General features: G+C 43.0%; 1 protein-coding gene across 1 annotated transcript in view; it reads right to left on the bottom strand.

Annotated features, from left to right (window-relative positions):
- Window positions 1-5,201, bottom strand: part of SYNPR (synaptoporin) — a 734,696-nt gene extending 729,495 nt beyond the window's left edge. Inside the window, exons 1-2 of the mRNA XM_078661539.1 lie at window positions 5,071-5,201; window positions 4,881-4,946 (exon numbers count right to left, since the gene is read on the bottom strand). Of these exons, the coding sequence (XP_078517665.1) occupies window positions 4,881-4,946; window positions 5,071-5,088 (84 nt within the window). The 5' untranslated portion in view covers window positions 5,089-5,201. The remainder of the gene's footprint in view (window positions 1-4,880; window positions 4,947-5,070) is intronic.
- Between the last annotated feature and the right edge of the window lie 7,242 nt (window positions 5,202-12,443).

The following is a 12,443-nucleotide window of genomic DNA, read 5'->3' as shown; positions in this document are numbered from 1 at the left end:
TCTAATTAATCCGGAAATCCTGGTTTGGGTACAAATGGAGTTTGCTCTCAAATTGGTAAATACATTTTTGAATAATTGCATGTAAAACTGTAAAACGTGGCTTAATTTGCGCATGGAAAAACTATGTCATTCTGATATTTACACCCCAAAAATGGTTAAAAAACAAACTTGTGGTACTATTGAGCTAATCACCATTGTGGGGGATGAAACTTGAAATGCTGTGGTAAATACACACCAAGTAGAAAACGCACCTCACTGCGTCTGTATTTATTGAGTGCAGCAATATTGTGGCACTCATAATAAGGGCCCTTGTCTTCATTAGACCACCAATGCCAGATTTAGGTGAGAGTCGAATTTGGAAGTAAGAAAAGAGGCCTCAATCTCTATTATTTTCCTACACGAAAAAATACTTTACAGAGGTAGACTTTCCATTGCAAACATTTCTTAAGAAAGGACACGTCTTGTGTTGAGACCAAAAGGCAACTCTACCATCAAAGTTGTGTTTTTCTTCTGTAGCCTCATTAAGGGGGGAATTACAGGAAAAGAAAAAATGACCTACAGAAAAGCTGTGGACAATAGATTTGTCAGTGTAACTACCCACTAGGCCCCTGGATCCAAGAATTGAGTCTTGAACAGCAAAATCTATGCAATGCACAAAGAAGCAAAAGGATCAAGGCAGGGACTTCTTGCTTGCTGCAAATCACCACTGATCTTAGGACAAAACATTCATTTCTGCGCAACTGAAAAGACATTACTGAAACTGACTACCTCAATAATCAAGAGTCCCTTATGCTGAACATGCTAGCTTCTGCTCAGGAAGGCATCTGAAAGGCAAGCTTGGCTAGAGGCTCCAGCTGAACCCCCTGGATCTCATCTTTTCTTTTGTTAAAGGCCACAGTTCTGTACAGTCCAACTGAATCAGTATTTCCTTTTGGACGAGTGAGAAGAAATGTCTCAGGGTCCTAAAAACTACAGACAACTCCTTCCAATTGGAAAATCATAGGAACACCCTTGCTGAATTTGGGTGGGGCACTTCCTGACACCATAATTGACCCCCAATCGTCATCGATCTAAAAGAGGGGCTTTGTACTCATGGGAACTCTTGTGGACTGGAGGTCCGCCAGACAACAAGTTGTTTCAGAAGTGGCTACATTTAGGAGCATTTCCAAAACACACATGCCCCTAGCAAATGTCAGCCACTGCCTGACATTTCAACATTCTGATAGTTCCATTTTTAGACAGAGGGTTTTGTCCTCAAGAAGAAGCATACATGAGGCCCAGTGATGGTGACATTTGTCATTAAATTGTTTTCTTGTCGTTCTGTAATGGAGACATGATGGTTATGATGGTAAAATGTGTCTTATTCGTATTTCTATGGTTCCATACACTACAATGTGACATCGCACAGTGAGTCAGTGCAAGATCTGCTGCTGAAAAACACAGTGCATGCAAGGCAGATGGAAATTCCTTAGTGACGTCATCCAGCATGGGAGAGACTCTGAAGTAGTCCACTTAACCATGAAACCATGCCATCTCAGAGCAGCAATGAAAAACCAATATAAGTTATTTTCCTTGTTTCAGCCCCAATCCAGCCATAACATGTACGTTATTACTTTCATGTTCTTCTAAGATGCTGGTAGACTGGAGCAAAGACCAACAGTGGTTTCTGTAACTTAGGACCAGATGTAGGTCAAAGCAGTTTAGCGAGTCCTTAATAGCGATTTTTAGAGAATCGCTATTAAGGATTGGCAAAATGCCACGTAGGTAGGAATCGCAATATTTTTTGCAATTCCTTAATATTCCTTAATTGCAAATTGCAATTTGCAATCAAGGAATAGCTTCCCATTCACTCCTATGTGCCTAAAGGCCCATAGGAATTAATAGGAATTGCACACACAATCTGCGAGTACCCAATGGGTACTCGCAAATTGTGTGCGCAATTTCAAGGTTGCAAGGGTTCCAAAAGGACACCCTGTTGCACCCTTGAAATATGCATGTGTGCACATGTGGCACACATACATGCCCTACGGGCATGAATGTGTGCCACATGGCACTTGTAAAAAAGAAAAAAAAGTGTTTTTTTAAAGGAAATCGCATATTACCAACAACTTGAAGTTGGTGGTTATTTGCGATTCCTTATGGCAATATAGCAATTTGCGATGCCTACTAGCATAGCATTTAGGGAATTGCAAATTACAATTTTCTAACTCCTTGCGCAAAATAAGGAATCGCAATTTTTGCGATTCCTTATTTTGTGCGTAGGTATTTGCCTTCCTACATTGCACACAGCTGAATTGTGGGAATGCCAACATTTCTTTATACTGAAGTTTCATGTATCAGAGTTATGACCCTCCTTGTACGTAAGGACAGGAAGGATGACATGGAAAGCCTTTTCGGCCCTAATCCTTAAATAACAAATATATACTCGTAGAATTTAATGAATAGGACATACAGCCAGATTCATGAAGCCGAAAACGGCTCGCAAAGGGCCAGATTCTCAGAATCTGGCCCTTTGCGAGCGCTATTTTTGCATTTGGGATTCATCGTCCCAAATGCAAAAATCGCATTTGTAGAAATCGCAAATTTGCGAGGAATTGCATTTAAGGAATCTCAATTAGAGATTCCTTAAATGCAATTCATGAACCATTTAAAAATTGCGAATTTGCAATCTGGGGCCGCTATTTAATGCGAAGTCTGACTTCGTGGTAAATAGCGAAAACTTAGAAAAATGCACTTTAGTGGACCTGTGTGTGCGCAACACCAGTGTACATGAGCATTTCAGGGGTGCTACAGGGTGTCCTTTGGACACCCTGGCACCCTTGAAATCGCTTCCTTATTTGCGATTTGCTAATTGCTATTCGCAAATAAGGATTGACTTCCCATTCATTCCTATGGGCCTTTAGGCCCATAGGAATGAATGGGAAAGCCATTCCTTATTTGCGATTAGCAATTAGTGCATCGCAAATAAGGAGGCAGTAGAAATCGCTATAATTTTTGCGATTTCTACATGAATCCCTTTTAGCGAGTCTTTAATAGCGATTCCTTAATAATCGCTATTAAGGACTCGCAAAACGGGACTTTGATGAATCTGGGGGCTAGTCCCCCCACAAATGATATACGAACAAAATACAGTTTCCACATCATCATAAGCTGAATCAGACTGTGGCCTGGTACAGAAAATAAGAAATATGTACAATGTCGGAGAACTGCTCAATACAATACTAGGCCATCACAGTGACAGAATGTTGGCTAAAAAACAAAAAACCATGCTTTGGCCTTTTCCCTCAGTGAAATAGTCAAAGGATGTTGACACTGACTCTTGAATGAGGCTTATTTTGGGCTAATACATTGAATACTATATAGACCTCAAAATGTTATGCAAGAGTTATTCATTATCAGTTTCTCAAGGTAAACAGATATTGCGCATACAACTTTTATTTATTCTTATCTCCTATCTGCAGGGTAACTGTATTGTCAATACACATTGTTTTCAATAAACAAACAGCATTGCGTTTATCATATCATATATGCCTCGTGAAATGAACCAGCAAATGCGTATCACAATAATGCAAAAACCAGGTTTATTAAACAAACTATAACACATGATATCAACACATTCAGGGATATGTAGTCATTTGAAAAATAATCACACAAAAACTACCAGCACCTAAAATATACACAGTGAAGACTATCTGACTAATGCCATATGATGGGCAATGAACTTCCAGCTCACGTGGGTTTTCGAGGGTTGTTCAGCCCTGCTGGCTATGGATGTCACTTGACCTGCAGATTTCACTACGAATAAGCATCAGAGAAACAAACAGTGACATTGCGCGACTGGCCAATTATCTTCCTCCTTCTTTGCTCGACCCAAATACGAGAAGGATTTAGACATAAGAAGGAAAAATACTGAGCAGGATGGCCAATGCAAACGTCTAAAGCATCTGTGCATGCACATGACGAAATGCTTGCAGCAATGGCATGCATTCCTGACATTTACAGTCATTTCTGGAGAGAAATGCATAGCCAGGCAGACCCAGACAGCTGAAATACCTCGAGATATGTAACAAACCACTCTACATGAAGGAATTGCAATATTTAGTAAGAATCATTCTGTCTACGACCATAAACATGCAAATGCTTTTTTGGTATGTATTTCCGTTCGCATCTCATTCATGTGGATAATGCACGCGAAGAGATGCAATAACGCCCTCACTTCTCCAAATAGGATTCTGTGTGCATCGGTGCAGAAACCATCAGCGTTACCACATGACCTGGACTGTTTTTGTTTACACCACATCCCTGAATGGCACGTTTGAAAAGTCCCTTTCCCTCCTTTTTTATTCCCGGGCAAATACAGAGCTGGCATTTCGATCTGTAAGGGTGGTACCTTGCCAGGCATCGCACTGAAGCGAAAGGTGTCACCTCTTCAAAGTGAGGGAACATGTAACAGTCAAAGCCCCGCCGTGAACAAGCCCTCTGTAGCCCTCCCCAATACCACCTGCACATACACAAGGCGCGAGCTTTTTAAAGCTCCCCTGCTACGCAAGTGTCTGAAAATAGACCGCAAGTGCCTTCTGATCGACAATTACAACGCGGTAATCAACAGTGCCTAAGCCATTAATTACGGCAGGCGGATCTAGGCGCCAATAAAGTGCCTTCGGCAATCTTCTGTTTTATCACTCATCGTTTTGGCTGCACGCGCGCATGTTTTCTTCCTGCCATATTTCCTGAGCAAATGGTACACAAAACACTGTGCAAAGGGTTTGGAAAACAGCCTGTCCACGGCCATTACCATCACAGTATCATAGACGAGGTCCGTAAGAAGACATTGGGGATTTAAGTAGTTGTTTAAAAACGCATTCAGTTTCGAAACTTACCCATTCTAGGACGCGCAGAAACGCCAGGGGCTCCTTCACCTTTTTGAAAGACCCCGATCCCACCAGCTTTGGAGGCGTGAAAAATAAAACAGAATCCGTTGTTCAGCTGAGAGTTTCTATTTTTATGAAAGCGATTCAAAGCGCCCACTTGCCAGAGGCGAAGAAAGGCTCGTGCAAGCATCATTCTTACCTGGTTCAGAAGATCCATGCCTTTCTCGACCCCTCGAGTCCGAAACAAAGTAGTCCGGAGAGTGTAACAAATGACAGGTGGAGCAGCAGTCAGGAAAACTATTGATGGGGATGCTGAAGATTGCTGTGCAACCGCTGCTGCTGCTGCCGCCGCTGTTTCAGCACAGCCAGCTCAGGCAGAGGAGGATGCAAGTGCTGCCAGCTTCTGAAGGAAAAACAAGCACAATCTCTCTTCAAAAGAAGCAAGAGTAGGCTCAACCTACAACAAGCATTGGCATTGCCAGTAGGGCTCGCCTATGGGACCTTATAAGTGTTTAGCAAGATCTATTGATTTTGCTAATTTGTGTAAGCTATGTTGTGTATCTTGGTGCTGTGCAGCATGTTATAATAAAAAAGTATTATAAACCGTTTTGTTACTTTAAATATCACCAAGAAGACATTGTGTACAACTGAACAACTTCATTCAAAAAGATTTTTTTTATAAAAAAAATAGTTTCTATATTTTTTGTCCTTGCAGTAGTGGCAAATTCTTACTGACTGTTGTAGGTTTTTTTTTTTATATGGAGGGGGGCATAACTAATGGGAGGATGGTGTTTCGGAAATAGTTCCTAAATTATAATGCGAGCAGCAGACGGACAGAAAGGGAGAATGAATAGATGCCATATTCCAAGGGCAGATTGAGCTGCTGGTACTTACTGATTTTGAGGTGGTACTAATGTGATGATGTGCTGAAATGGAGATGATGCTTTGGTGATTCTGAATGATACTCATGTGGTGCTTATTGATGTTGAGGTGGTGCTTAGTGATGCTGAATGATGCTGCGGTGGTGCTGAGTTATGCTGAGTTGATGCTGAGTAATGTTTAGGTGGGGTGCTGTGCTGGTGCTCATGTGGTGCTGTGCTGGTGTGCGCCTGCAGGCCCAAAGGATAATAGTAAACACTTAGGGGCATATGTAGGTAAATCAATTTTTGCGATTCGGAAAATGCGATTTTCTGAGAATCGCACTTTTGGTATCGCAAAACCGGATGTAGGTAAAAAATCGCTATTAAATAGCGATTACCCAAAAATTCGTAGAATTATTCTGCGATTACTCAAATTGCGATTCCTTATTAGCGAATTTGCTAAAAAAGAATCGCAAAAACGGGAAAGAGCAATTCAGGTGCAGAATGATGACATCACAACCAGGAAGTGTGAGTTCCCATGCTGCACCTGATTGCCTGCACCTGTTCCAGAGTCAGTTGCTGGCTGAGAGACAGTGAGGAGGGAGTTTGGAATTGTCTCTGACACCAAAGTTGCAGAAATGGAATCCCAGGGTTCTGAAAAGCAGGGTGGGGACAAGCAGGCTGATGAACAGAGCAGGAAAAGAAAACAAAAAATTTCTGAGAGGGAGCTGGAGGTATTGATAGAGGAGGTAGTGAGGCAATATGACCTCCAGTTTGGGAAAGCCTCACTTCGTGTTCCTGAAGCCAGGAAAAGAAAAATTTGGTCTGACATACAAGAAAAGGTAAACGCCGTAGGCGTAACCCATCGTACTACCGAGGACTTGAGGAAGAGGTGGTACGATATGAGGCAAAGTTCGAAGGAGAGGGTGGCCTCAAGATTGGCAGAAGCTAAGGCAACTGGAGGTGGGACCTCCACTACACCAGATCCAACGCCCCTGGAGGAGTTGGTGGAGGGTACCCTCATGCCTGAGGCAGTGATGGGCATGGCTGACCTTGACAATTCTGACACCAGAGACACCACAGAAGGTACGATGCATGCCAATATTCCTAAAGCATCCCCATCCCACTCAGACCCCAACATCCCCATGCATGAATAGGAATCCGGTCCATGTTTTGAGGGTCACCCAGTGAGGCATTTTGAGAAATGTAGTCCCATGTAATGTAAGTTTGTCCAGATACACATACAAAGGGTACATAGGGAACAGTCACACTAGCAATGTACAAAATAGATAAAATAGACAAGTAGGCATGTCATTTGTAGTATGAAGAACTTTATTGAAATGAGAAAAAAAATTAAATTGACACACAACTCATGTGTGCTATTTTTTGACAGATGGACCAAGAACACAGGACACTGTGGCAGCAGTGGGGGAGACAGCTACAGCAGAGGACCAGGCAGGGCAGGAGACCCAAGGTGCGACACGTGACACACCATCAGCGCAAAGCAAACGGCGCAGAATTGTTCCTGCACTGATACCAATGCCATCCGGGTCCACAGATGCAGAAGATGACAAACAGGCTGCAGCTACTCCAAACACAAGTCAGGGCAGATCACAAACATGCGCATCTAACACGACTGGCAGTGCTGCAAGACAGAGGGCACGGGCCAACACCAGCACAGCCTCCTCAGGTACAGAATCTGTCTTCGCAGGGCTGGAGGGCAACATGTTGCGTGTGCAGCGCCTGCAAAGTAAAGGAATCACATCAATACAGCGGCAGCTAGCACAACACAACCGGCACATGTCGGAGCTGAGACTTGGTGTCACAGCAATAGCACAAGCCTCAGAGGCAAATCTGAGTGAAGCTAGGATTGATAGGCAGGCCCAGCGCAGGGAACAACGGCGGTTACACACACACCTGGACCAGTTTGCAAGGGCTGTCAGCCGGCAATCCACAGCCATATCTATGCTAGCTTGAAGAACTGTAAGCTTGCAACATGAGATGGCACACTGCTGCCAGGACGTCGCAATGAGCCTGGTGCAGGTAACCCATGCACTTGCCCAACTGCGGGCTGTTGTCACTGGGGGAATTGTAATGTCAGGGAGCCTAGACACACATTGGCAATCCAGCAGGAGCACACCTACTCCACCTATTCCTGCAGAAAGGCGTATGAGTGGCCGTCAGGGCAGAGCTGTGGACGACAACAGCGAAGCTACTGCACAGGCTGAAGGAGGTGCATCAGGGCATGCACCCCGGAGGTGAAGGGTCGGCATGCGAAAGGCATGTTGTGAGGCAACACATGCCATGAGGACTACCTAAGTCAATGATATTATGGCACTGTGAGGACATTAACATGTGCTAACTACAAAGTTACAGTCACACTGTGTGACTTTGCATATCCTGCATTTAAGGAAGTAAACATATTTTTAAAACATCAACATTGGTCATTGTGGTCTATTATCTCACCTAGAAGTAGTTCTGTGTGATGTCATCACGTCTCAGGCGCCCAGCAGCTGCCCCAGCTCCTCCTGCACGTCTGCGTTTGGGGGCTGGATCCTCCTCATCGGATGTGTCCGACTCTGTCAGATCCACTGGGGTGCCTTTCTTGGTAGCAATGTTGTGTAGCATTGCGCAGGCCACCACTATCTTGCAACACGTCTCCGGGCTGTACTGTAGAGTACCTCCACTCTTGTGGAGACACCGGTAACAGCTATTGAGGATTCCAAAGGTCCTCTCAATGGTGGCTCTTGTGGCTCTGTGGGCAGTGTTGTATCTCCGCTCAGCAGCTGTGGTTGGATTAAGGTAGGATGTGAGGCTGTAGTCCCTCACAGCATATGCACTGTCTCCTGTAGGGATGAAGTATGTAGATGTTTAGCAACATACTGCAAGTTGAAACATTTCATACTACTGTTTGTGTGTCCCATAGAATTACCTAGCAAGTATCCCTCTCCAAAATCGCCACTTGTAAGTCTGCGATGTAAACCACAGTGTATAAAAATGAAGGAATCATGTGTGCTTCCTGGAAATTTTGCAACTATATCTGTGATGACATGTTTGGCATTATAGACTACCTGGATGTTTAACAAATGGTATGATTTTCTGTTTCTAAAAACATACTCTTTGTGTGATGGGGGACAGTGCGACATGCGTTCTGTCTACGCAGCCAATCACATGGGGGAATTTTGCAATTTGATAAAAATCCTGTTTAGTTTGGTCCAGTTCCTGCTGTGTGTCTGGGACTTTGATGTGGTGATGCATCCTCTGCATCATGGCATTGAGAAATGCACGGAAAAAGCGCGATAGTGCGCTCTGGGACACCCCGCCTACTGTGGGTATTACCCCCTGAAAACTCCTTGACGCTAGGGGGTGCAGTGGGCACAACACCTGTATGTGTGTGGGAATGGTGTGTGCCCTGTATGTGGGGTGCTCCAGCATGGGTGCCAGCTCCTCTATAAGCTCCAGGATACTTTCTGGATGCAGCCTGTAGTGCACATGGATGTCCTCCTCAGTGTGTTGGAAGAGGGTGATGCGTGTCCTGTAGATCCTCTCCTGCCGTCTCCTTCTCTCTTCAGCCTCTTGGATACTCAGCCTCCTGGCTATAACATAAAGCCCAGCCATTGTGAGAAGCCACTGTTGCATTATGGGCCACTTTAAATATTTTGCACCTGATTACCACCTGACCAGAGTTGGTGGTAATTGAGAAGTGCAAAATTGCAATTTTTGCAAATTCGCTTTTTGCTACTTTTACCTACATGGAAAAATGCGATTTTGCAATTTGTGTGACGGAATTTGCGATGTTCCCAAATACTGACACGCAGTTTGCGAATTCGCAGATTTATTCGCAGAACCGATTACACGCAAAATTGCTAATCGCAAATTTTGCGATTAGCAATTTAGCATGGAACATTACTTACCTACATCCCATCACACACTTTTGCGATTGCAAACACCCGGGATTCTGCGAATTTTGGGTTTTGCGAACGCAAACTACCTACCTACATATGGCCCTTAATCTCCCTGAGCCTACCAAAAAATAACCGTGTCCTTATGTAATGTAAGTGGTGCTCATGTATAAGTGCTCCAATACCTGCGGGTTGTGTTCACGCCATATAAAATAAAATAAAAAAATAACAAAAGGGAGATTTTTCTGGATGTAAGAAAAAGCAGAATATAAACAATATTTAAAGCTCCCATCTACTTTAAAGTGGGAGGCCGTAGGAACAGAGGCAAGGTAAAGATATAGCGACTTCATGGTGAAGCAGTACACCACAGTGGGGCTGTTTGTGGTTGCAGTTGTTAATGCTTTTATTAATAGCTAGAGGTGGACTGGAAATAGATGTCGCTTGGCGCCTAGGGCAGAATCAGTGAAATTTCAGCATTTCCAGTGTCTGGCCTCTAGGCTGTGACTGTGACAGTCGTATATCAGGCTCAACTCTAAAATGCCTGTAGGGCATGGGCAGAGTCAGTGGCATGCCAGGTGCCAGGCCCAAAGGATAGTAGTAAACACACAATCGCCCCGATCCCATAAACACTGGAGCACTTTAAATATTACCATCCACTTTAAAATGTGAGGCTGGAGGAACGTAGGCTTGGTAAAGATAGGGCGACTCCATGTAAATTAGTCGCCCCAGAGTGGGCCTGTTTATGTTTGTAGGGACACTGTGGGTCCCTCCCCCAGTCGAAAGGTCTCCAAAAGACAGAAGCACCCGTTCTAACCACAGTAGGCAGGCGAACTCCAGCTGCTGATGCCCTGAGCCAAACTGAACAAAAATAAATTATTCGCCAACAAACACATACATTAACAGCAGAGCGAGCAAATATCTACACAAGGTATACTATATTTATATTAACATTTAAGGAAATAATATTACATATGTAAAAGCTATAATAATGTGATTTCAGAGAAAATAATGAATCTCCCTGTGCCTACCAAAAAATGAATGTGTCCTTATGTAATGTAACTGGTGTTTGTGCAAAACGCTCCAAAAGATTTGGGTCGAGTTTGTGCTATATAAAACTTTTTTAAAAATCCATAACGAGACCCAAAAAGGATTGTTAGAGTAAACTGTCTGACTACAGGCAACTTAGAGCCCAGAAGTCCTCGAGGTCTGAAAGTATTCAAGCTTGCTGAAGAGACAATTTAGGCTTTGAGTTCATAGCTCACAGATTGGCTACAGCAGAAAAGATGTGGTATGACAGAAGCAAACTATCTGTTATCGAGAGAATGATAGGGCAGGCTTCTGGTACTCAAATAGACTAAGGAGCCTGGACTCCGAGCAAGGGTGGGTTTGAAGGTTAAGGGGATAAATGGAAAGAATATATGTCTGACAAGTGCCTCCACCTCAGTCAGCCCTGATTCATTAGCCAACAGCATTGAGAACTCTGGTACTAGTTGTTCAAAATGTCCAATTTCAAAATATGTGCATTTAAGTCACAAGTTGCTTAGTGCTGCTGAGTGAAAAATCAGGGCTGGCTGAAGGTCACCCTAATCACATCGAGCCACTAGACAGTTAAGTGTTTGAGCAAGGAAACAACAATATACACTATCAGTAAACCAAACACTAGTAAGTAAGGGTGTGCAGATGAACAGAAGCACCCATGGTATATTTAGATTTTCAGCCAAGCTGGGCTTCAGACTGGTTAAGGCGATGGCAGCAATTTATAGGGAAAGGGTTTTTTCCATCACAGCATATAGGGCTGGTGTCTGGGGTTATCACAATGGTAAAGCGCTGCAGACGGAGCAAAATGGCTTTCTCAAACGCCTTCTTAGTCTGCCCACTTTGGCTTCTTCTGAGATCACTCACAGAGAAGTAGGGCTTCAGTACCTTACAGACATAGTTTCATCTTGCTCCTTACTGCTCTGGTGTTCCATATGGTCCAAAAAAGAAACTAGTTTTACAAAATCAATCATTTTAGACTGTTTCACTCTGGACAATGTTTTGGCTATTCCCTGGTTAAGTTATATCAATTCTTTGTATAGTAATTTTTTTAAGATGTCAGTCCGTATGAACTTCCTACAAGCAATATCACTTAGCAAGTTGTCTATCAGAGATACTTTTATGAATTATAAGAGTAACGTTCAGCTTGATTGTGAGAGAAGGAAACAAACTGTCAAGCTTTACCTATCACTTACTATAACAGAGGGCTGTCAAGATTATTTAATTTATATTCCCAATCTCATGCACTGTTTTGTACTAGTTAGATTCATATTGGGAATTGTCCACCATTTAGTTGCCTTCCCAAAAATGAAAACCTGTCCTTTGGACAAGACCCCTTGCCCATGTGATGGACAGAGCAAGCAAAGCACTGTGCACTCTGTGATTTTTATTCTGGTTTTAGAAGTTATTACTTAAAACCAATTCTGCTTTGGTCCAGCAATGGATCACATCTTGCTGCTTTAAAATACTTGTCCAAGCTAATTGATGAGAGGGTTTGCGTTAATATGGCACTTTTTATTATTAGTGCAATTAATATAGGCAAAAGTATTTTTGTACCGACATAGTGTTGACCTTTTAATGATTTCTAGAGACTGTACTCCTTTTTAAAACATATTTTAGGTGTTTTTACGTGATTAACTTCGGCCCCATGCTGTATACTAAGCGTTATATGTATTGTTTTTGAACATCTGACACTATTTACGTGTAATGTAATCAGTTTGAATTATATTAACTTTTATAGTTGTTTTATACATACCGAATAATGTTCTTCTAAT

This window comes from Lissotriton helveticus, chromosome 9 (assembly GCF_964261635.1).
Source record: "Lissotriton helveticus chromosome 9, aLisHel1.1, whole genome shotgun sequence".
In the NCBI taxonomy this organism is placed as follows: Eukaryota; Metazoa; Chordata; class Amphibia; order Caudata; family Salamandridae; genus Lissotriton; species Lissotriton helveticus.
The sequence above is the reverse complement of the archived record's forward strand: the minus strand, read 5'-3'. Positions and strand labels throughout refer to the sequence as shown.